Source organism: Heliangelus exortis, chromosome 18, assembly GCF_036169615.1.
Source record: "Heliangelus exortis chromosome 18, bHelExo1.hap1, whole genome shotgun sequence".
NCBI classification, from domain to species: Eukaryota; Metazoa; Chordata; class Aves; order Apodiformes; family Trochilidae; genus Heliangelus; species Heliangelus exortis.
The window spans coordinates 7,031,940-7,058,247 of NC_092439.1; the positions used below are offsets into that span (position 1 = coordinate 7,031,940).

The window sequence follows — 26,308 nt, forward strand, 5'->3', positions numbered from 1 at the left end:
AGAGTTCTAAACATGGGAGATCTGATTGTAAGTTATTCTTTTTTCTTGCCTTTATCTACTGCTTTCAACACTGCAACTAGGAAAAAACACACTTTACCCTCTGCCAAAATAATATTAATATTTCTGTCTATGTCAGTGAGTCTGGGAAACATTTTTTCATTTCATGTCAATATTGGGTTCCTCAAACTGTGTTTGAAGTTTTATTCAACAGAAAAAAATGACAATGAAGCCAAAATTTTGGAAAATAAGATAGAACCTATCTTAATGCGGGCTGCATTTTTGTTTAGCAACCAAGAAAGCTCAGAGCCAACAAAGGCTGGTTCTGAGCAATTTTGGATCTTTTAAAATTTTTTTTTTTTAGAAAGGATCTGTGTATACCACAGATACTCCTATTCTTTGATTTTTCATTTTTATGTTATGTCTGTCTTGCTGTTCCTGTGTATTTTGACTTCTACATTGGTGTACACAAAGAGGTACACTTTTTAGCTCATTGATACAGGGTTGGTGTGAAAGAAGTATTAAAAAATATGTGATATAATTTTTAATCAGCTATGGAACTATGTAGTTTTGGCACATGTTCTGCTTTCCCATACAGAGAGATGTTATATTAGTATTAAAGTGTCATGAATATAGATAATGTCTTCCATTGAAGTTATTGGCAAAACCCCTGCCAACTTCAAGGAGGACAGGACTGGTCTTAATTCATTCTCTCAGTGAATTAACTATCACAAGGATCTCTAAATTGAACAAAGATAGGAAGAATGCTATCTAGGTATGGGTAGCTATGGGAAAGGATGAGATAAGAGGTTGATTGTCCCTTCTTCATAATTTTGGATGGGTCCTTATCAAGGCAATTAAACTGCTTACACCTCAGTGTTCCTGTCCATAAAGCAGCATGAAGGGACTGCCTCATCTCACATCCCTGGTGAGAGATTGAACTAACTGATAATATTAGAAAAACTGAAACTCTTTGAGTGGAAGTGGATACTTTAATATGAAGCACTATTTATTATTTTATGGAGCTTGATAATTGTTCAAGACCATAAATTCCTTGTTCCTCTGATAGCATTTTTATATACATGAATTTACAAGAAAAAAACCCCAAACAACAAAACACCTCCTGATACTATTTCTGTATGTTCTAGGAACCTTTCCAATAACAGCTCCTACACTTATTTACAGAGATGTTATATCAATAAATTGTCTCTCTTCCCATGCAACAGATCTCGCTTTCTGATGAACTTTTCTTACATCTTTGAATTAAGGAAAGGACTGGCTCTGCATGATTACAAATACCCATGTTGATACTTTGTTGTTCACAGCTTGATTCAACTGTCATGGCTGTGTCTGTGAAAATTGCTCAAAATTTGTAAGTATTTCAGCTGTAAATGGGAAAATTAGTTTTCTGAAACCAGTTAGACCTGCAAAATTGTGTGTGATTTGTAAAGCCAAGTCTACAGATTAAACTGAGGAAAGAGGAAGAAAATAATTAAAATTTTATACTATGCAATCAGAAGGGAAACCTTGCCAACAACTGGTTCCTTTTGAGATTAATTTCAGGCATAAAAGCATACCAGTAGTAGAATTTTACATATTACTGAAAATGAGGCATTTAAAATGTTCTGGATCATTGCCAGATGGCTGTGTTTTTACTCTGAACCACAGGGTAATTCTAGAAATGAAGCTTATGAGTACATAGAATAGTTTCTTTCCTGTTAGTGGCTATAGCTTAGTTGAAGTTGTACCTGTTTTTTCTTGGCAATTTTGCACATTTAATAAAATATGTCTTAAAATCTATGTTGCTACTTACTGACTCTTCCTGCTGTGTCCTTTTCTGCAGATCAGCTTCTTTAAAGCATGAGCATTCCTTTCCCTTGGAGCTTCCAGGCTTCTGGGATGTACAGAGGTCTTTCTTGCTGCTCATGCTCTTGAGGCAGAACCTAGCAAAGGACAGGAAAGGAGTTTTAAGAACTCCACAAGTTAAAATAATGCATTTCAGCAGTGGTGTTCCTTCTGGAGACAAAGAGTTGCCTGTCTTACAGAGGTGAGCAGAGCAGTAACCAGGAAAGTCCCTGGCTTTTGAAGGACATCTTGTGATCTCATGTTTACTTGGTAAACTTTTGTTCTCTCTTTCACATCCTCTATGCCCTCCACATTCAGCCAGATAATATGGTTTTTATTGGTATTTACTCAGGCCTAACATTGCTGCTGTCAGTCTCAAGTGAAATGAAAAAAAAAAGGAAAATGCAGGTTTGTGCTTTTGACAGTAATGCTTTTGTGTAATTTGTGATGTAAGGAATTTGGAATTAAAAGTTCATTTTACTACAAGGAACATATCTAACCCTTCCTCCCGCTGTTTGTAGTTTCAGAGAAAAAAAGAGAGGGAAAGAATCTTCCCAAAATAGAGCATAAATGAAGTTCCTAGTGTACACAGAAGTTACTACTACAGAGTAGTTTCTAAGTGTGCACTACCAAGGTTCTGGACAGATATTATATCTAAGATAGAGTTATATAGGTATAACTTGTGAGTGTGAGAGCTTTAATTGCCTCAAGGGTTTTTTCTGGCTTTTCTCAAGATACATCAAAATCTCCACTTATGTCACAAATGTATGGTTTTTGGTGCATAACATGAAACAACTGACTAGTGTTAATAATAATTATGTTTCCTTAGAAAGACCAAATGCACCACTCATCAACTGCTTCCCCATTAGTACCTCTTATGGCACCTCTGATTCAGTGTCAGTGATCTTAAGAAACACTTCTTCCCAAACAAACAAAAGAGGACAAGCTTCCTAGAATTAGGTAGTCTTCATTTTCTTACCTTTTGTTGAGATACTTGCTCTGAATTTTCAGGAAAGGGGAACCTTTCACACAGCATTCACTGCTGAAAACAGAAAAATAATTTTATGATAGCTTAGTGCTTTTGGATTTCCTCTGTAATCTGTTCCTGAGCTAATTAGGGCAGCTTTTCTTGAAGATTAATTTACATTCTAATGATCCATTGTAATAAGGCTCAGTGTCTATTTGGAGAATTTTAATGTAGCAAACGCTAAAATAAGGCAATGTGAAATTTGAGGAATCCAACTGTTTTGATTAAAATACTTTAAAGCTTAAATGCAACTTGCTTTAAAATGGCTTTGTACCTAACTTTTCCCACCATAAAGCAGCCAAGAGGGCTTCAGGCTTCAGAAGTGAAAGACCTGAGGACACTCCCTGGGGAGCACGTCTGTCACAGTAGGTGCAGACATAGCTCTTCCACTGCTCAGCCCTCAGGTTGGCTGAGATGACATTCTGCTTTTTAAGAAGCCTTCTTTGTTAAGAATTTGAAATGAGAGCATCCTACTAATGTTTTGAGAGTTCTTCCCATGAATCAAAGTTGTAGCCAGATGTTTATTTCTTGAATGATGGATTTGTTGAGTCACAAGAGACAATGTATGAAAGAGATCTCAGCTGTGCCAACACCTAAATGTCAGGTTTAGCCTCCCTAAACCTAAAAGAACAGTGGAAAAATGGATGATGTATTCTTTGTGAAAAAAATATAATGCAGTAAGAATGCTCATTTTATTTCATTTAATGTATATTTAATTTTTAATTTTTTTTTTTTTAATTTAACTGAACAGTTTTAAGATGCACTGAGTTGAAAGGTAAAGGTAAACAGGAAGTGTTGTTTTAGCATGAAGGCCATATGGCAGAAACTGAACAACAGATGGAAAAAAATTTAAACTGTGCTGAGAACCAGAGCTCTGCTTAAGCCAAGGAAACCTGAGTGAATAACATCTGATGAGAGCTGGATGCAAAATACTAGAGTTGGTAAAAGGTGAGGGAAACTAAGCTAGGAAGCAGTGATCATATGCAGTGGAAATCCTTGTAGGCCATTTTGTTAACCATGGGAAAGTAGTTTAGAAGTAAAATTATAATTCCTTTATAATCCATTAAAGATAGTTCCTCTACTACCTAATCTGATTTACAAGCTCTTCTGTGCAAAGCCTTTGAAGTCCCCTGCATTGTCCCTTTTTGTGCTAAGTTTGTCTTGTGGTATTTAGTTCAACCACTAACACAATTCCCATTTTCACAGCAATTAACCATTACAGCACCTGTTCACAGCTTTAGCCTCAAAACTCTTTGTGAGAGACCTTTTTAACTGCATTCTGTGAAGGAGCTTTACAATACCAAAGGACAGATTTCCAAGGTATTCTGTTAAAAGATTTTATAATTATTTATTACTGCCCAAGTGCATATATTCTAACTCAAGATGGGTTAGAAAGTAAAGTAATTTGTGTTTTGGTGAAAATTTCCCATCAAATGTAAAAATATCTCTTCTAAGAAGCTCACTTTAGAAGTTGTTTGCCATACGCTGTCTGAGGTAAAATAGATAAAACTCTGCCAGCCAGTGAAAACAGAATGTTTTAGCCAGAAGCAATGTCATTAATTAGGCTCTAAACAGCCAAGCAGCAACTAAATGTTGCCAGGGTGGATCTAAAGAGTAGATTTAAAGCAACTGATTATATTGGAGTGAATGCTGCATTTGTCAGGTAAAGAGAGAAGCTCGGCATAGCTACAGTTGCCCTGTGTGAACCCGGCCCAGTGTGCAGGCGTCTTTCTGGGCCCCGGGCCCACCCTGAGGTGTTCTGACCAGGCCCCCTCAGGCCCCCCCAGCCCCTGCTCTCTCTGCCTCACAGGCCCGGGAGCCCCGTTTCAGCTGAAGGCCTGGCTCCCGCCCTGCTCTGGGCTCAGTTGCAAGATGTACCTCAGAGGGCTTCCTTCAGGTTTTTGGGCTGCCTTCCTGTACGGTGCCTCATCCCTCACCTTGCCCTGCCCGAGACACATTGGGGTTCCAGGACAAAACCTGGCCTTGCTGTGCTCTCCCTGGCCCTGCTTAGGCTTTGTTGAATTACAAAATAATCCCTTAGCAGATGAAATTATGAATTTCCATTTAGGTGGAATTTGGTGGCATTTCGGACAGCAGCAGTCGTGAATGGTAAGGTCCTGTTTAAGATCTCCTACTTGCTTATTTTAGTTTGCTGATTGACAAAGAGCAGCTCTAAGCTAGATATTTTTTTAATATAAACTCTATGTAAGGTAAATTAAAATCTGTCTGGAAAGTTTCACAATAGTGAAAGAGTGAAAGCTTCAATAGGCCGTAATAGGGCATAAAAATTTGGTATCATCTGGTGTTGAAATGCTATACAGTCAAGCAACTTGAATGCTGTCTAAAAACCAACCCACACAGATTAAAATATCACTCTTTTTAAAAAGAAGCTGTTTGCCAAAATATGATCGCTTCAGGGTTGGTAGCTTTAGTAGTTAATGCTGCCACCTACTGCTCTTGAATTAAACCAGGAAAAAGTCAAGGCCTGATGAGCCTCTGCTACTTTGTTTCCTCTCAAGGCCCGCATGGCGTTCGTGACTCTTTCCTGGTAGTTCCAGTCTGTCACGGCTGCCCCTGTCCATTTTTTCTTATGGAAGCACACGCCTTCCAAACATAAAGATCTCTTCAATCCAAAAGTTACCACAGGTTTTAGCCTAGAACTATTAGTCCTGAAAGAATATGAAAACATCAGTCAAAACACAGTGTTATGTGGCTGTTATGCAAACACTACCTCAGGCCACAGCTTCTGTAATTGTAAGGTACACTAAGAAAAGTAAAACAGTACACTGTGATTGTAACATTTTAATGCTTGTTTACATTATGTTTGTAACATTTAAGCCTGTTTACAGGATTTTTGAGGGTATCTATTTACTCTGTTATACTTAAGGTGATTAGATCTAAAACACAAACCTCCATGTATTTTATATTGGAATTGCTGTGTTGCCCTGCTAAATATATCTTGAACAGCATCAATGGACTGCTAGGAATCCTAACATCAACAATATTAATTTCCTAGTGTTTATGAGGAAAACATCCATCCTGTTTGCCTGGAGTAATTGGAGAAAAGTTAAAATACCTAATATTAGCAGAAAAGTAATATGCAAAATAAGTCAGTAAGAAAATATACCATATATTTTAATTTGGTAAGAGAACAGCATATAATGAGTAGAAAAATAATATTGAAGATCCATTAAAATACTCTATAGTGATAAAGTGACACAATATCCAGCTGAAATAATCCTCATGATACTGGTGGCCATTTCTTCAGCTTCTGCCATGCTTTCATGCTTTGTATCTTTTGTTCCTTCAGTGCCTCCAGAAGTTTATCTAAACAGGAACAAAATGTAATTTGCCATTAATTTTGTCTTTGTACAATACTTCCAAGAAAGTCAAATAATATTATAAGCAAACTAGTAATATTCCTTAAAATTTATTGTCTAGCAAATATCTGAAAACTACAGGTTCTCACATATACTGAAAATAGCAGGTATTAAAATGGAAAAAGGTATGTATTGCCATGACAATGAGAAAAAACCCCTATTAATTTCTTGTTCTAAAAAGAACAAGAAAAGCAGGCATTCTAGTTACTTCGAGATCTTCCTTTGAATATGTGTTTCTGATTGACATTTTTTTCTGTGTTCTTGCAACCTTTGAACTCCTTGAAAGTTTCATGACTGGCATTCTGTGGCCTTGAAGGAAATGATGAGGGTGTTGGCCTCCTTATTGGAGGAGGCCTGTATCTGCACAATTATTTTATTTCCTGTATTCCCTTCATAGCTAGTAGGTTTTAAAATTAAAATTGCAATGTGATTTTATTTTTTAGTTATTTTTCTTTTAGGGCCTCCAACTATCCGTGGTCATCAATGGCCTTAATTTTACATCAGTGAGTAACAACCACAGGATGTCAGTAGTAGTGGATACATTTCACACATGGAAACCGCCTCTGATTTTAGCAGTGTCTGACTTAGTTTTTTTTGTTAACTCTTAATGACTTTAGGAGTTTTATGAGTTTGGGGATTATGTAACCACACCTCTAATTCTGTCATTTAATTTGCGTCCCTCGCCAGTTGGCTGTGACCAATGGTGGATGGGGGCAGATGGTGCCAGGTGATGGCTTTACTCCCTGCACCCCAAAGCACCTGTGACTGGGAGCTGTAGGGTGCTGGGCACCAAACCCGGGGCGCCTCATCCTAACCCTGCAGGAGCAGGAGCACCGCTCTGTCGCCTCGGCTGATGTACGGCAGCCATTCCCACGATCGCCCCTGCACATCAGGTTTGGGGGGTTACTGATGGCGGAACCTGCGGGCTTTGAGGCAGGGCCGCGCTCGGAGGCCGAGCGGGGGATCCCAGCACGCTGCCCGCGGAGCTCAGCTCCACAGGACGGTTCAGCCAGCGGCGCCCGCCGCCGGTCCTTCTGAGGCGGCCCGGGAGCACGGAGAGCCGCGGCCGGCCCCGAGCCCGTGCCTGCCCCCCCCGGCCCCGGGCGAGGGGGACGCACACTGCCGGGCGTCGAAGCCTTCGCCGATGAGCGCCAGCAGCTCCAGCTCCTTGAGGCGGATGCCCAGCTCGCAGATCTCGTCCTCCAGCTGCGGCTGCTCCTCAAGCCGCCGCGCCGCCCCCACGCCAGCTGCCGCCGGCGGCGGCCCGAAGAAGCGCAGCGGCTCGTAGGCGATGGGCGCCAGCCCCGCAGCCCAGCGCGGCACCGCGACGGCAGCCGGCGGGGGCGGCCGCGGCCAGCAGAAGGCCGAGAAGGGCGTCCAGAGACCGCAGCCGTCGGCCGGGGGCAGGACGGGCTCGGCGCGGTCGTGGAAGTGGGGGAAGTAGGGGAGGCGCGGCGGGCGCTGCTCGGCCATGGCGCCTGCCAAGCTGCCCCTGTCCGGTAACGGCAGCTGCCCGGGACACGGGGACGGCCTCGAGTCCGGGCTCGGGACCCGCCATGCCGGGGGCAGCGGGCCCGAGGAAGCCCTGATGGAGGCGATCCCGTTTCCTTCCTCCCATCTCCCCGCCAGGTGCCCTGGGAAGCCATAGGAGCAGAGAGGTAGTGGCGCCGTCCAAGGAATGTCGCTTTTTTGTGTAGCTAAGCTGACCATTGGTGGTATAAAGATCAGAGTTTTGAAACAAAAAATATATATACTCGTAGTGCATATGCTGCTGTACTTTTCCGCCAGCAATTGCAACACGGGTAATTGCTATACAGATTTGATCCAGTAGAGGGAGCAATATGTCTACGGTTGGTAGCACGTTGTATTTGATAAATCTAGCGCATTCATCTCTATGTGTTTAATTGTTGATATTTGAAGTGCTTATGAACGTGTTACCTCTGCAGAAGTAAATCTTTTATTTATCTAGCCAACAAAATCAGTAGTAACAGAACCCAGCTACCACTGCTCTACAGTAGTTAGAATCTTTTAAAAAGGCTTTTCTGTTGACAGAAGTTAGTTAGTTAAAGCCATGTAGTCTGAGGGCATCTAAACCATTCTGATGTTAGTGGCAGCAGACAATGCAGCCTGGAGTGTCAGTGAGAACATCAACATTTGAAATGGTGTGAATGGTAAACTGTGTTGTGAACAGCTTACACTGTATAGAGTTCCTATGCACATTCAGTTGTATTGACATTCAGTGATACCAAGGAGGTATCTTACATTGGCTTGGTATTTAAAATTTAAAATATTACAGCTGCTGGCAACATGCAGTTTAAATACTGACTCTCAGAAGTGTCCAGCGTGCATGTCCGTGAATTCTGTTCTCACAGAGATTGCCTGAAGAGTCTCTAAAAGCCAGAGAAATTACAGCTTTTCTGCTTTTACAATGGATTTTGTATGGCATTAAAAAAAAAACAAAACAAAACAAAACCCAACAAATTTTCATCACTGAGATACTGTTAAAAGTTAGGTCAAAAAGATGGATTTAACATATCTACTTGGTTGAAACTTGATTTTCCCCAAGTCGAGTGTGTTTCAACAGACTGTGGTAACTGTCTGTTACTTACCTTGGCCCATGAGCCTTTAATCATATTTTCCCTCCATTGTCCAGTTAAGGAGGAAGAGGAGTGATAGAGGTGTGCATCTGGTGGCTAACCAAGGTCGACCTGTCATGATTAATCTGTATTATTTGTTATAAATAAAATGTAATTATTTTTACTGTTCATAGTGGTTTCAGTTTAAAATCCTTAAGATTTATTAGTGAAATTGTTTTCAGAAACATGCCATTCCCTTCCCTCATGCATGTGTCTGATCTGCTAGTTTTGTCACAGCAACACTAACCCATATGCAGAGAACTATTTATAAAATCTCAAAGCACATGACAGAAAGCTTATAATTGTTAATTAGTTGCTCACTTTTACAACTTGGAAGAAGTGCTAATTAAAAAGTTTTTAAGAAATGCATTTTCAATTGAAATACAAAATTAGTCAGACACTTAGTGCTTTAAATAGAAATTTGGACTGATTACCAAAATTGCAGAAAGCACTAGCTGTCTAAGAAACAAATTTTTAATTTTCTCTTTAGGTAAGTCTCTGCCAGTCTCTAGGATGAGAAGAAGATACACTGATTTGGATAGAAAGTGTAGATCAGATTATATTTTTCATTGTTGGTGTTGTAGTCTTACCCTTGTGTGCTGTGTGTTTGACCACAGAAGTTGGAGATTTTCATAGAGGCTGTGATTCTCTGCATCTCTCTGCTACTGAGTTCAAAATGCCTGCCTTATTCCAAGAACACAAATTGAGGTAAGAAACAAGAATATTAAATTTGTCTGAAAGACTTCAAGCTGCTTGTTTAGAGGCATTCAAGTCTGGTAACTTGGGGGAGCTTTATATGTATGTTTGGGTTTTTTTCTCCTCTTTGCCATTATGTCCTGTTCTATAGAATGTCAGGAATGGGAATCCAGTGGCCTCAGAGTTGGTTTAGATGGTACATTTTCACCAGACAAAATGACAAAGGGTGCATAAATAGAATAAAAGCAGAATGAAAAGCCAATTACTTGAAGACTTTCGGAAAAGTTGCCTCAAAGTCGGCTGTTTTTCTATGTTGTATCTTGTGGATGAGTATGTTTAGGGGTGATGGAGAAGGAATGAGATTATTTTTATAAAGCTGAGCAGTGCCTGTGTATTAATTCATCAGATAAGTACTTTGATTACCTCTGTTTTCTTCTGAGCTCATGATAGTTGCTTTTTCTTTAAATATGACTCTCTGTCACATCCAACTTTTTGCCACCAAATATATCTCTAGGATGACCTAATTTTTTAAATGCTGCTTTTGATAGTCTGTCTCTTTTCTGGAAATAACTGTTTTAGGAGGACATTTGTCAATCTAAGGGAAGTAATGAGACCTCCTGTGGAGTGAAAAAGCAGAACTCCTCTGAGCATTAGACTAGAGATCGGGGTGTGGTGCTGTCTCACCAGTGTATGAAGAGTCACCACATCAGATAAGGTTGCACAAAAAAGGCAGAATTCTTCACATAAAAAGTTAAAGACAGCCAAACCATGCTAGTTTTAAAATCACAGAACTCGTGAATAATCCTGAAGGCAGTTTTGTACCTTGCTTCTGGCTGTTCCTATGGCATACTCCAAGCACCTGTAAAATTCCTATTGTAGAGGCATTTTGTGTTGGATAAAAAAACACTCATAGGTTTGGCAGTAATACAGTTTAATAGTACTGGAATGGGCTGCATATTTTGTTTTTTTTTTGCTGTGAAATGAAAGAGGTTAGAAGAGAATATAAACATTACCCACATATTTTTCTTTGGGTATTGGGAGTTGACAGCATCATAAATCTGATCCCTTTCTGATAATGATGTAGTCTATAGATCTCAAAATTTATTTGGGAGATTTTAGGGAAATCTCTAAAGTTCAAATGGATTTTACTCTGAAATGCATGTGCCCGTAACTTAATGCATTAACAGAAAAAAATTTTGTATGGATAGGTAAGATTTACTCTGTATTAGCTTACACAATACTTAGGGCCTATACACTCTGCTAAAAAGGTGTGACCAGTGTGGTCACATATAAAGTGAGTATATATATATATATATATATATATTTGGCAATACTTACTGTAACAAAGTAGGCTACAGTTATACTTGGTTTAGGATTGCTGTAGTCTGGGGATGTAGATAATTTCTAATTATAGCAGTATTGGAATGTGAATGGTCTTTGACTGACTAATAATATTCTTCAAAGCTGCAGCCCATCTTATCAAGGAATGTGAAATCATATCAGGAAGTGCAATCAGGTCTACTTACATTAACTACTTAGAATAACGGAAATAATGGAGACTGACTCATGCCAAACATAAAAGTACAATGATTGCAGTGAAACTGTATTATAATGGTACATTGAGTTTCATTAAGAGGCATTTTCATCTTGCAGTGTAGCTGATTCAGAGCAAAGATGTTATTCAGTCCAATATGCCTTTGCTCACTAGTACTAGTGCCATGCATTGATGAACAGAAATAATGAAAAAGGTGGCATTTTCTTTGAAGCAACTTAAGGCTGATTTTTAAAAATGTGCAAACAAAACATATATTTCATTAACAGGAATAGCAGCTGGCATATGTTGACTGATTATTTAAATTTCCCCTTTTATTTTAAACAGTTTAAATTAGATTAATCCTAAACAGATTTGCAGTTTAGACACTATTTGTTCTTGGGAAAAATCATCGTCTGTTTTAGCTATGTCTCAGACTTTTTGGATGATCATGGCCTTGTTGAGTTTCTTCTTTTTGCTTGCAAGATCCATCAATTTAAGTATCTGGAGGACTTATGGACTGTATCGATAGTATATCATGGTTTAAATAGAGTCTGTGTGGTTCCATTTTCATCTGATGTGACCTCATTCCTTCTGCTAGAAGATAACTTTATGGGTAGCTGGCTGTGGCAGCAGTGCTTTTGGCAGTTCTGTATTTATCTTTCTGGAGTTTATCATGACAAACCAAATGATCCAGCAGAGAGATTAACCCTGTGTGTGAGGAATCTGTAGGAGAAAACAGAACAAACTGAATCAATAAAAAAAACAACTGCCTTGAAGCATCCACACACTGAAACATGCAGATTATGTAAAGTGATGAGTATTCCTCTCAGAAATCCTAATTCTAGTGGATAGCCTATTGTCATGTAAAATGGTTACTTCGGACAAAGAACTGTTGGATAGGTCTGGTTCCTGTAGTAATGCTGTTGATGTGGGTTGTGGGGCATGGGAAGAACTGGAGTAAAGCTATAGAAATTGATCGAGTAGCCCAGAAGGCATTAATGCATCTCCTAAAACAAGAAGTAGTACTGGACATTTTAGGATAAGACTATAGAGGAAGCCTAGGAGGAATCTTGCATTTATATCCATAGGAGTGATTTTTAAATTATGTAGTTGAAATTATTAAAACAATTTGAAACGAGTTTAAAGCTTCTAAAGGGAAATGATTGGGGATTTACCACCCCCCCTTCCCTTTCATAAATTTTGGTTAAAATACATTTTTCCCTAAGCATTAATATTCTCTCTAGGGTTTCTTACTGTTTAGGCAGTTACTGTCCATTTTCTGCTGCCTCTTGGAAAAGTGTTTTCCTTTCTCTTCAGCTCATTGTTTGAACAATAGCTCAAATGCCCAAATGCAGAGGAAGATGAACTTCCAATGAATTCTGGGGAGCCTCTGCTCTTTTTTTACTTTAATGACTAAAATGTAGAAAGAATGCAAAAAGGGGCATCTAATTTAAGCGAACATTTGTGGGTAGGAGGAGGGCAAATACAGTGAAGACTTGTTGGCTGTTGCCACCTTGTCAAAACAATATCAAAAGAGGCAACTGCCTGTGAAAATGACCTAAATGGAGAAACAAGGTGGGGAGAAGGAGGGGACAAGGAGGAAGAAGCATATGAAAAAATGCAGTACCAGTACTGATTGATTCTGTGCCTTGCTGTTTCTTTAAAACATTCTGTGCTGGGCAGTCATCAATATTTTGACACCTGCAACACGTTTTCTTCCTTGGCTCTTGACAAAGTTCAAAATATGAATACTAAAACATGACTTAAAATAAACCAGGCTAACAAAGCTGTGGCTGTAATTTTTTGACACTGGTTAAGAAGGTTTTTCCTTTATAGCCCACATGGAAATTGTCTAAAAATAATCTTTGCCCTGGTTATAGTGGAATATCTTCAGTACTGGAAAGCTGGCTGTAGTCTCACCTCACTGGTGTTGTGCTCATGTTTGTCCTTTCTCTGGCTTCACTGCCATTGTTGTGGAAGATGTTATCATCAGAGTTTGGTCATTTATTATTAATTGATACATATTAATTACTTATTGAATGACATCCTTGTGATTGATTTGTTAAAACTATTGTGTCTACAAAATACCTTACACCCAGCTGATATGTTAAAACTTCAAAAGAGTGGTATGATCTTTGTGGTAAATAAATGCCACTTGCATTGCACTGCATCTCGCTGACATTTGAGAGGCAGTTTAATGTAGCAGATCATACCCAACATAAACAGATGAAATGCATTATGAAGCAGGATGTATCTGGAAACGGTGTAATGAAAGTAAATGTATGATTTCTACAGACTGGTATTTCTGATTAGCCCCGAAGAGTTCATTTTGACTGGTAAGTATGTATCTGCATAATGAAGTGTGCAGCGCTAGCTCAGGGTCAGTGCTGTTTCCTCTCACTCCAGCAGATGTCTCTCTTGAATATTGCTTCGCCTCACATTTGATACCCTGAACTCTGCTATAAGATCCGTGGGTAGGTCGTACAGCTGTTAAGTGCCTTTTTCTAGCTGGTTCCCAATTAACTGAAATTCTCTCCTGCTCTGTGCATCAGTGTGGTTTTGCACACAAACATCTAGAAATATAATCAGTTAGTGGTATCCATAACAGGAATGCATAAATGTTGCCCAAGTGAGCTTCATTGCCATAAAAAATAATAAGGGGATGTTACACTGCAGGAAAGACAATTTGAAAAAAAGTCTTGCTTGATTTTTCTGGTGAAGATTGCAGAAAAATGAGGACTCAGACAAGGCTTGAATAATATCACAGAAAAAATCCGGTACCTAAAGCTCAGAGAAAACCTCTTCAGTATAATAATGAAGTTACTTATATGCCATTGTAGATCCTACTCCCTAATTCATATTCTGAGATGAAATAAGCAAGTAGTCTAAGCAGGGGTGGCAAGTCCATAGCATAACCTTTTCTATTTTACCCTTACTAGTACCAAAGTAAGATTTTGAATGAAATAGTGGCATTTGAGGAGAAGTTTGAGCAGTGTGAAATTTGAGTAAGTCCAGTGTACAGTAACAGGGAAGACTTACAGGGAGAAGTTGCTGCTGTAAGGAGTAAATTTGTTGAATTTTGGGGTCAGGAAACTGAAAGTTTTGGAGATGTTGAAAAGTTGAAAACAAGACCTAAGTTGTCATGTTATCAGTAGAGGGACAGATTAGAGATGTAAGGTGGTTGACATAACAGCTGCTGTGTTGAGTGGCAGAAATTTTGGCATGTTGAAAAGGAGTGGTACATACTATAGAAGTCCACAGAGAAAGGGAAGTCACAGTGGAGGTTCACTCATTATGGAACTCTTTTGGCAACTAAATGAGGAAATTAATTAATAAGTATATGTTGCAGAAGAAGTGGTCTGAAAATGAAGTTTAGACCAGACATGGATTCACTAGGGACATTTGCCTTGTTAGCACAGATTGGTGCTTCAGTGTGCTTCTTAGATAAAGGTTCACAAGAAAGATAAGAAACTTAAATGGAAGGCATTACTGAGTAATGAAAACAGGATAATAGAAAGACTCCAATTTTAACATGCTGAGTATAAATGGAGGTGATGTATCCAAGCAGCATTCTCGTAAAAATACATGTCATTGAAATGCAAATACATTTTACACACTGTTTACTCAATAGTGATTGAGATGAGGGGGGCCTGTGAGGGCAGAGATTAATTTGTTTACCAGTTGAGCCAAGTAATTTTTCCCACTGAATACTCTTCAGGAGCAACATGAGAGGAGTGCTAGAGAGGAGAATCTTGTCTGCTACCTGGCATTCGTTTGTAGTGTAGCAGGATTTTTTTCTATTAAAATATACACTTGTAAAAAAATCAGTTAGAAATTAAGTCTGATAGATTCCCTAAAGAAACCTGCTGTGTATTTTAAAAGTGGTTTTTAATACAAACCCTTCAGGAAACTTTCATACATCTCCAAAAGGACAGATACTTCAGAAAGGCACTGCTAGAAAGAAATTCTTTTATTGTGTTTTGTATTACTTTTCAAGTTTTTTTAGTTTCTTTTACAGAAAGCTATTTCTCTTTTGCTGTGAGAGTATTTCTGTGGGAAATATGTATCTGATATCAACAGATTCCTCATAGGGTTGTTTCAGGAATATGTGTAGTTTCTGAGGGCATAATTTCTATTCTAAGGAAAATGAAAGCTCTCTTTTTTTAAAGAACTGCACGATGTAAGAACAAAGAGGCCCTTGATAACTTTGTAACAAAGAGAAGGGGAGAGAGTCTTATTTCCAAGCCTGTAAGCAGCAATTCTGTGATGGTAGAATTCTAGATATGCAGAAGGAAGAAATATACCTGGATGGGAAATTACCTTTAAAATGACTGCAGAATGGATATCCATTTTCCTAGCTGGCTTTGCAAATACCAACCAGGGAGTTCTCCTTAGGAATCTAACCTTTAAGAGAGGCTGCTGAGAGCTGCTGTCCTGCTACATCCTGCTGCTCCACATACTCCAGGAGATAGTGGAATTTCTCTCTCTAGATTAATGTACATTTGTTGGAGGTTATATTGCTGCACAGCTGGTCAGTCTCATGTAATTTTTCCCTCTCTGAATTGAAGTAATGAAGAACATACAGTCTGTGTTCACTATTGGCACATGTTTATTTCTGCTGTGGATTTTAAGATACAGGAAGTAATTTCTTGGCTTTAAAAGAGAAATGCAATTCGCAAAAATGGAAATGGAAAAATTATTACCAAATAATGCTCAGAATCTCTGCTGATTGTCTTTAAGTGGCGAACAAAAGGAATTTTTCCCCTCTTATTTAGTGCTGCAAAACAGGAACTGCACATAAATCTTTTGTTTCATTCTTTGACTCATTCAGTATTGGCTTTATCTGATGCACATACTTGTGACTCTGTGCAGACACTTGGCCTCTGGTGGTCTCTTCCCACCTAAATTGTCCTGTGATAAGAAACTTTCTGTTCCATTTCAAGTGATGAAAACTACTGAAACAAGTTATGCAACATTGGTGATCCTTTGCTACCCCATTTGTTAAAAAATAAAAATTAAACTTGAAAACCAACTTAGATAATCAGTCCAAAAATATTATATTTTTCATGGACCTTTTGAAGTGAATGAGAATATTTTTATTGGAAGCAATAAGGATTAGGTCAGACTTCTTTACACGTAAATCTTAACTTACTGTAAATGGTCAAATTTTCATGTAATTGCAGTCCTTAAATATAATTCCTTTTCTAGAATTACCTTTTCTAGGGTAAAAAAAGGCAGCTGGAAAATAGTATAAAAACACATTTAGTGTGAAATGTCTAATAAGTAGTTTAAGTTATTAATACTGGTTGGTATTAGAAATCAGTATGTTTTTCACCCTAAATGATTTTGTTTTCATTTTATATTGCATCTGTGAAGTTAAAGTAGGTACATGTCTGAGTATAAACACTTTTTTATTACTCTTACACTTCACAATACATTTTTCTTCAGTGTTGCAGAAAATTATCAAGTTAAAATAAGCCTTATTTAAAAGCCTTATACCGTAATTCATATAAATGGTGTCATTGCAAAATCAGAAATAATTTTTGGAATGTTTTGTTAAACCTATTATGTAATATAAAAAAAAAGCCTTGGAATTATTTCACCATATGATTCCTAAATGATAGCCAAAGCATGATGCAAAACAAAAAGAGCCAAGAAATTCCTAACTAAGGATGCCATTATTCGGAGTTTCATTCACATTAAGATGAAACAAGGTGACTGTTATTTCTTTGACCTTCATTGTTCTCTGTTCTATTGGTAATATACTATTTTAATATAACTTTTGTCAGTATATATGAACTTAATCTGATACTGTATTCCAGTAATTGCCTTAATACTTCTGCAAATTTTAATAAGTATGTACTGCAGTCATAGTTTATCCTGGTTCATAATTATTCAGATGAATTTTCTTCATCATTTCATCAATATTCAAAGCTTCTTTTTAGAAATTTTTAAGGTGGCTATGAAAATTGATTTAGTAACTGAAAAACTGAGTGAAATGAACACAATTACTCAAGATGCTTGAATATACTGTTAATGCAATACTTAGAATTTACAGCAATTATGAAGATCAAAGCAGACAGCCTGGTTATTTTTGGAGTTATAATTTTATATTCTACAGGGAAGTGTATTTCAAGCTTGTTGCTTCTCATATGAAAATCATAGTAGTTCTAATCAAGTCTTTCCAGGAAAAAACCAAAATCCTTGTAGTTAATGTTGTGTTTTCCTTTCTGGAAATATCCAATCCACAGCAGAAGTCATGCAGGTGTTTTAAAATGCTACAGGAGCAGTGAAGAGGCAGTGGGAGCTGTAGTTTTGAAGGAACATGACTGGTAGACAGCCCTGTCTATTGGCTTGATCTCTTCCCTCAGGCAGAGGCTGGATGGGAAAGAGCTGCCCAAGATAAGAAAGAAGTAGTCTTACTTTCTAAAACCAGCAGTAAGATATGATAGGAATAACCTTGCAATATAGGAATTTTGATCCAGATTTAGAGCTTATTTTTCTGCTTTATTGTAAAATGATCCTTAATACAGAGATGTGCAGGGGCTTCATTTTCTGATGCTCTCCTGTAAGGCAGTAACAGGCTTTTTGGACCAGTTTAGCTGGAGCTACCCTTTGTCACAGCAAAATGTTACTTCTGTTGTGCTTGAGAATACTGAAGTTTCACATTTTCAGTTATAACCAAGAAGTTTCTGTTGCTTCATATATGTTGCTCTTACTTCATAGTATTTGTCCTGTCTCCCCAGGCTGTTGCTAGATGTAATTTAAGAAGTTTATTTTGTTTTGTTTTGGTTTTATTTTTTTTTTTTTAGTGTTATTAATGTGAGGAGCCATTTGTCTTTTTTTTTCAGCAACTAGGATCAATTGAGGCAACTGAATTTATCTGCTGAAAGTATGGAGGAAACCCAATACTTCTCTGTTCTGATGTGACATAAAGCATATTTCATTTGAAAATCAATTGTTAAAATGTGTTATATTTTCAAGAGCAGAGCCAAGGTCCATCCCTGCAGCTCCCTTGGCTTCTTGCCTGGCTAGAGCTGGAATCTATAGTCATTTCACAGTATGTCAAGTTACTAAATCAGGATTTAACCTAAGAGGAATTTACAAGAATCTAAAGCAAAGGATGAGACAGCTACTGCTCCCCATATGAAAAAAAACTGCGTGTAAATCTGTAGAAGAGTATGAAAAAATCTGAAAGAGACTAAATTCTTTCTCTGTGCTACGTATTCTCCCTTTCGCTCTGCTGCAGCCTTTGCACATGCTGTTGTTGCAGCTGAATGGAAACGTACATCAAAATACAGAATACAGTCATTGTCATCCAAGATCTTCCTTTCCTTCAAGCATGGTTCATCTCTTCCTGTGGAGAACTGAGCTCCAATTGATATCCTGGTGGGTATTGTATCCACTGTGCTGTGGACCACAGATGCCTTTTGTGTGCTTTCCTAGGCTGTGACCTCTAGGGTCATGGAGTCTTTGCACGTCTGGTAGTGGGGTCCCTGTGTAGCTGGGGTCTGAGATGCTGTCCAAATGTTGGAAATTATCTGCAACCTTTCTTGCTCTGACTTCCTTCCCAAAAAGCATTTCTGCAGTCTCACTGGGATCTGAAGCTACTCTGTGTTTTGTGAGGATCACCTTGGGTTTAGGGCAGATTTATTTTCCGGCTTGTTTCCAGGAGGGGGCTGCTAGTCCGTCTTTGTGATAGGACAGTTTTTCAGTCTGCTTTGCAGTATCATTGACTTCTTGAACAGGGAGTGTCTCTGATTCATGGCAGAAGATTCTGGTAAGCAAGGAGGGTAACCTCATCTCATTTAATCTCACTGCAGTTTTTGTCTTTGCCCAGCAGTGCCATCCTGGTCTCTCCTTGTCCAAATTCATCTTTCCCTGGAGAGCTTTTGTGTGCCAATGAAGCTTCTAAAAAAGTGACAACACCTCGGTGCAGTCAGGTTTGACCTGTGCTGGAATGCATCAAGTTATGCACCTACCCAATTTTCTGTTCCAGCTTTCTGTGTATAATGCACAGTTGTAAGTTCAGAATAGTGAGTCACTGGCTTTTAGAAGTCCTGCATGTGTTTTGGTACAAGAAATTCTACACAGCTGAGCAAATGGACTCCCAGCTGGGAGATCCCTTACCCCTGTCAGGGACCATGTTTGCAGTGTAGATGCACTCAAGGTGGTGAAGTTGCCTCTCTTCCCAGCTGATGAGACATGGCCACGCAACTTAATCCTATGGTTTATTTGATGAAATCTGATGAAATTTTACAACCAAAGCTTGGGAAAAAAAAAGGAAGATCTAATTCTGTAAGGACTAAAAAAGATATTTTCTTCTAGCTCACTGAAAAGTTTACAAGCCAGCTTGGTTATGGTCTGACCAGGCTTGAGACTGTAACCAGAGTTGTGCATGATTACAGTCTTTTTAACCAGCATTTCTTGTTCTAAATTGTAAGTTATTCTCCACTACTGAGAACTTACTGAGCTCTTTCCCTGGTCATCTTTAATCTGGGTTTGCATAAATTATTTCTAGATTAAACTCTTACATTGTAAGATGTCCTTAATTTTGTGTATTAACTTCTAAGATACATTCCATGGAGAATGTTTTCTGCACAATCAGAACACTCTCTTAATACAGGAGAGACTAGAAATGTCAAATGAAGCTCTAATGAAAGGAGGGCTATAAAATAAGGATTCTTATTTTTTCTAAAAGAGAAATTATTTCCCCTGTCTTCTATCAAAATGCTCAGTGCCTGCTTTCCACAATACAGTGAGTTTGCAGTCTCCAGTACTTCACAACTGCAGGTCCCAAAAGATCAATAATAAACATTTATAGTCAATGCTGACGGTTTCATTTTTAGAAGGAACTCTTGAGTGTAGAAAATGAATCTCTGCTGTTTAATTTAATATTTATTGTCTGGCTGCCTGTCTCTGTTTGCTTTGGTGGTGCTAAGAGCAATGAAGATTATTGCTATTATGTCTTTTCCTTTGCTTCTTGATGCTTTTTTAAAGCAGCACAGTATGGAAAGTGGGCACTGGGCTGTGTTAGAGATGCATTGGTTGCTACGGTCAGGTTAATTTTCATTGGGCTTAACTCAAGTGACATAGGGTGAGGAAGGGCACATAGCTTTACAATTTTTTTATTCTGAATTGTAGGAATGGTAATAAATTGTAAATATGAGACTTTTTTTGTCGATGTTTTCTGAATGAACATTTTTTCTTAGTGTTCACAGTAGCTGCTATAGCACAGATATTTATTGTATTGAAGTAATATCTGTTTTGAGCTATAGAACTACTATTGTACTCTGTATTTTCCCAAAAGGCTACTGCCAGTGTCACAGTGTAATTACTGTGTGGTGGTAAAAGTCCAACATGTAATGGTGACCAATCTTCTTTGAGGCAATGTAGTCCAGTGAATGGAATCTGGGGATCAAGTTTGTTTCAGGCTCTGCTGATGATATAGGAGACAAATCACCTAATGCATTTCCATCTCCTTTTGCTAATTTGCCTGTTCAGATCAGCAATTCTTGTAGGTTTTGTGTTTCAACAGTGTCCAGCACAAACTGACTTTGGTATCAGAGTAGGACCATAGTATTTATTATTGCCAGCTATAATATTATGTTTAAGAATACAATTTATAAGGATAAAATAACTTTTAACTTCTATTTAAAGACCCTGTTTTTATTGCCTCTCAGATATGCAGACATTTTGATTAATATTATATGATTATAAAAATTCTAGGGCATGGAATTGCCATTATCCACTTAATGACTCTAGATTTATCTAAAAATAAATGAATTCTTTAAAAAAACCCAACTTGCTGAAACATAAATTAAGAATGGACTGTAGCAATACTGATGATGTAGTTCTAGGTAGGATTTTATAAAAATGAAAAATTTATATAGGTTCTTTCTGTTCATCAGAGATATTAAAGTATTAATTTTGAAGTGGGTCTCTGGTGAATTAAAATATGAAACAACAATTTTATTTGGTGCCAAGTCTGAATATGTTTCCATGACTTTAGCTGTTTGAAGTCATAGCTAGAAAAATGCTCTTCATTTTAAATACCCAAGGGATTAATGGTTTTTCTGGGCACATACTGCACTCATGCTTATTAAGAACTACATTTGAATATGGAGATAGAGCCCATGTTGTCTGCATACCCTAAAGGATACATGTTAAATGTTGTCCTGTGTATAAATGACCTAGAGGATCCATGCTTGTTTATGCAGACTTCCAATTTTAGAATCCAGCCTTTTCAGTGATACTCTGGTGAATCATGCTTTAGAAAATGCTTAAAATATTGTCAAGAGCAGAAAATTATTTTCTTTCCAGGTGTTTATATCAAATGATTGTGAGTCATCCTTGCTGCCACCTGATCAGAGACACTAAGGCCCCAGTAATCAGTAGCTATTGCACCTGTTCTAAGAGGTGCCATGTACAAAACAAAAGGCTCATAGGATTTATTCTGCTTTATTACCCAGCTTTCTTGCTCAATACTGAGGGACAGTGATAGAGCTGTACTGAAAAGTGGGATGAAATGCCTTGTTCTGCCATTTACTTTACTGAAGGCAGGGTCTGAACCTTGGATTTTGAGAAAGGAATTAAATATTATTTGTGAAAACATTATTTTTGTTTTGTCCCATCCAACTCTTCTTTCTACTGCTTCTTTTGAAATTCAAATTTGTAAGTTATAGTATTAAGCACAGAATTCAGTAAGAGATTTCAAAAGGCAAAAAAGCAGCAACAGCAACAAGCAAACAATTTACAGATAGTGGCAGTGGAAAAACATCAGAGCTCTCAGTGCCCCTATGCTCTGCTAACCATGTTAAAATAAAGTAAAACCTTGATTTACACCAATGAAAGCAAAGGAAATTCACATTTATGTAGAGTATCCTTCCCCTGTGTTGAAATGTGGATTTCTTAAAAGTGTATTTGGGAGGGGAACAGGGCTGTTGTGAGAGGGAGAGTGAGAAATCAAGTTGCTGCCTGAACTCTGCCTGGTTAGCCAAAGCCACAGGGATATAATTTTTGACACTGTGCACAGTGGATTATAACTTCATCTCCCATAACTTCTAATGGGATCTTTGCTTGCAATCTGCCACTGGTACAGGGATGAAAATCTGTCCCCTAATGCTATTTTACTATTCCAGTTTTTTGTGTTTAACTGTATTACATTATAATTTGTTGCAGCATCTACACTCTTCCCTTAAGAGTGCACTAGAAATGCTTATAAATTTTTATAAACACAAGCTTTGTATCACTTTAAATCTCTCATTGTTTTTGTAAACTACTTTATACTGCCTTAATACACCACCATTTTTTATCCCTTGCTGGGTAAGCACCATCTTTTACAGTGTGGCCATTTTTGAAAAGCACAAGGATGGTAATGCTCAGATGCCCAAACCTCTCGTTAAGGCATTGATAACTTGTGAGAAAACACTCAGGTGTTGCAGCCTGCTCCCACTAGAGCCAAGGGGAAGAAAAAACCCTAAGACACTATTCTGTGACCCAATTCACATGTTGCTGATTTTTTTTCGGACATACAAGCACATTTAACTGATCTGCAAAATGATGAAATTTGAGATATATCTAAAAGTTACTGGGTCTGAATTATTCACCAAGCTCTGTCCTTGTGCAGGCTGTCATCAGCTCTACAGCCCTACAAAGCTGATTCACAGAGAAATAAGAAATGAGCACGATAGACCTTTTTCTGTTTTTTCCCTGCAACTTAATTTTTAAAAATCATCACTCCTTTCGCATACTATATATATATATATAAATATTTTTGTACATATGTGTAAAGAGATATTTGTATGTCTGGAGAAAAAACAAGATTTCTTATGCTCCTTTGAATTTGTTTTGGAGGCATTGCTTACTGGGGACACAGCATGTACTGAACAGAGTGTACTAATTAAGTACCAGAAGGCAGACAAGCCCCTTTACTGAGATTTTGCCACAGATGCACTGTTTACACATGACTTTTTTTCCCCCTTTCCTTTTTGGACCATCTATGGTCCAAAATATATATATATATATATGTTGTCTGCCAGCAAGGTGATCAGCACTGCTCTCCTACCTTGTCAAAAACAGGGAACATTCCTACTTCTTTTGGCCAAGGAATTGTTTTCCAGCTACTTTTCTTTTTGGCAGTGACTGTAGTGCCGGGGTGATGATTTGCACTAGGTGTCTGTTGTGCTGTGGGTACACAGTGTATTCAAGTTTTTCAGTGCTGAAGGGATCAGTGAAAAGTTTTCTCCATGCTTCTGTTAAGGACAATATTCTAATTTGTGCACTGATTAAAGAAGCTCTCATTCAAGTGTGTAATTTTACTCAGGGATCTTCCGGAGCTGCATCCTGTGAGGTGGAACATGCTGGGGTTCTTTTCTTCTTTGGCCTTTGGGGAGTGGTAGAGGGGACTGCATTAAGCTAATTTCGTGTTAGACAAGGGATGCTGGAAATTTTCAGTAGCTGTGTGTGGAGTGATGTTATAACTCTTTGCTGAAACTATGAGCTCTATGCAAAACTTTCATCCCTTGCCTCCAAGTGGTGACACCAGCTGAGGCCTCCTGAGGCAGGGTGTGTGATGTTCCTGGCTGTCCTACCCAGCCTCGGGCAAAACACAGTCATGGGGATAGAGCACAGGCCAGTGTGCATCATCTCGAGTAACCTGAATCAATGTTTTTTAATGATCTGAATTGCTTGTTTAACTCCCTTGGCAAAACATGAACAGTCATGTTTTAAGGAACTATTTAAATAATGGAAAAGTGCACTCCTAAATTTAACACTTCTAACAAGCAGAAAGGAGCAAGTTTCTTGTGGAAGAATCTATTTTTGCCATGATTTCTATCCCTGTTTAACAGGATGGAGAGGATGGCTCCATCTGATTTCACAGTCTGTCCTTATACCTATCTAATTACATTGTTTTAACCAGGAACACTTCTAGTTAACAGGGCACTAAGAGAACTGGGACTTGAACTGTTTGAGAGTGTGCTCAAAATAAAGGGTCTGACTCTGCTATCTAGTGCCAAGTAATTAATTTCTTCCAAGGAGAGAAACAAAACAGAGACCTACCACACTGTATGAGTAAGTGTGTTATGATTTCTTCCTGAATTTTAAAATTTGCTGGATATTTTCATATATCTCCCTTCAAAGAGGAAAATAACTGCATTGTTTATGACAAAAAACGTTGTATGTTCACTTTTAAATATGCATTAATACAATTCCGTAAAATATTATGCTAACACAAAATGACACCTGATTTCAATCATAGGAAAAGTAAAATGGTAATAATTACTTTCATGCAGTTTATAAAATATAATATTTTATAAATAAAATATATATTTTATTATTTTTATTTATTCTACATAATATTTTGGGCAATATACTGCTGTTGCTTAGGCAGATGTCTGCACTACATCAACACTTTTATCTCTCCTTTGCTTTGAAAGTAATTGTCGCACTTAAAAAAAAATCTAGATTTCTCTGTATTGCTTACATATCTGGCTTTGAAGACTTGATTTAAAATAGTTATAAGTGACATTAATAAATCTCAGTCTTCAGGAATTCTATACTTTTCTTAACAGCACTCATTTTCAGTAGTTTTTCTCTGGATTTTATCCCTAAATTGAAAATTAATGATTAACCATATTTCAGAAATTGATGAGAATTCTGAGTCATAATGTAGTGAGTGTGATGTGAATTGACTTGATCACAAGCCCTGATAGTTTTGGTGTTCTCTGGAATACATAAATTATTGAAAGAAAACAAAGTGTAAGGAAATGCTAGCCAGTCAGAAAGGTAAGCAAATTCATGAATAGCACAGTCTAAGGAAAGGATTTTTAATTCCCTTACAGATGACTGAAGAGCTGTTTCTGCTCTTGCCTCGTTGCTTTGGCTGCGGTAAACCCTGTATCTAAGATGAACGAAGATGAACTACTGAGGCCATCCCTTAAAATGATGATTTGTAATTCATCTCAGAATTATTGAAGCTTTGGGGAACTGAAAAGCAGGTTTTTACTAAGTGAATCTATCAATTTCAAATGAGGAAGGATTGAGAGTATATTTCTGTTGATATTTAAGGATCAGAGAATAAAAGTAGTTAAATTTAAGAGGAAAATACTATTAATAATTTAAATAGCTGTAGCTTAAAATTGAAAAAAAATAGAAGTAAGTCCTTAACCAGCAGAATAGTTTCTGGACTGCAGATGGTGAAATGCAGACCACAGATCTTGGTGTTTCTCTTCAACACTATAAAAAGACACATTTGAAGGTCTGCAAGACAACGGAGATTTAATGAAATATGAGAAGTAGCATTATTGAGGAAAATAAAAGAACAGGTAAGGGTAGTTTATTTCAATACAACTGAATATTTCTTAACAATTAAGGAACCAGAGAACACAGCAGGTAATTTAGTAGTTCTTTTCCAATTCAGATGTCCCTGATACTGCAGTTCCACTGTGACTAATTAATTTTTTAGACCAAAACAACAAATATGAATTTGATCTTTAGTCTTTAGGATGTTTTATTTCCTGCCTACTTTATCCAGTTAACACATTTAAAGGAAGAAGAAATGCAGTGCTAGGAAAGACCAATGTGATTGAAAGGAACCTGGAGCAATAATACATATAAAATCAGTGTAAAAAATGTCTCATGAATCAGTCCATTATCTGTGAGCTTAATAGATCTATGCCCTGTATCATAAGACATTCTAGATTGATAATGATGCATGGTAATTACTAATTAATTGTAGAGCAATATTTTATGTAAGAGCTGTTCAGACAAAATCCGATCATTCAGCCATATTACAGACTTCCGTACTGATGACCTATTTTCTGTGGTTAATAGTTCTGATTTTCCTGTGTCTCTGTTGTCAGAGAAACTGAACTTGGTTATTATCAACAGTTGGGATTTTCCTTGCACGCTCGCTTCAGATTTTGTAATCAGCAATTATCGGCCAACCACTGTCTTGGTCTGTAAATTGTGTGCTTTAGAACCCATGTGAGAATCAGATACATAGAATTAAAATAGAATGGTGTAATTTTCAGTAAGTAGATGGGATATACAGATCGTATCTCCTTTTGGATTTCAGTCCTTGGTGTAGTTTCAAATATGCAAATAAGTGATCTAGCTATGATTGGCTTTAATGGTAATTGCTCTAGACTGATGTAGGTTGGTTGGATTTATTCTATCCTCTTGAAGTGCT

The 26,308-nt window shown here is 37.8% G+C and overlaps 2 protein-coding genes across 2 annotated transcripts in view; one reads left to right on the plus strand and one right to left on the minus strand.

Annotated features, from left to right (window-relative positions):
* Positions 1-5,985: 5,985 nt before the first annotated feature.
* Positions 5,986-7,767, minus strand: C18H11orf91 (chromosome 18 C11orf91 homolog). The gene is made up of 2 exons (XM_071762053.1): positions 7,368-7,767; positions 5,986-6,196 (listed from the first exon to the last, which is right to left on the minus strand). Exons 1-2 carry the CDS (start codon positions 7,720-7,722, stop codon positions 6,111-6,113), a joined length of 441 nt encoding a protein of 146 aa, XP_071618154.1. The 5' UTR covers positions 7,723-7,767; the 3' UTR covers positions 5,986-6,110.
* A 1,730-nt stretch (positions 7,768-9,497) lies between these two features.
* SPON1 (spondin 1) overlaps positions 9,498-26,308 on the plus strand; it is a 272,520-nt gene continuing 255,709 nt past the window's right edge. The window contains exon 1 of the mRNA XM_071761773.1: positions 9,498-9,593. The gene's annotated coding sequence lies outside the window, so the exon portion shown is untranslated. The remainder of the gene's footprint in view (positions 9,594-26,308) is intronic.

Excerpts from the sequence above, each read along its gene's own strand:
- C18H11orf91 (XM_071762053.1), bottom strand. The coding sequence starts at position 7,722 with ATGGCCGAGCAGCGCCCGCCGCGCCTCCCCTACTTCCCCCACTTCCAC. Across the intron at positions 6,197-7,367 it reads AGGCTTCGACGCCCGGCAGT|ATAAACTTCTGGAGGCACTG; the intron begins GTGCGTCCCCCT and ends GTTCCTGTTTAG.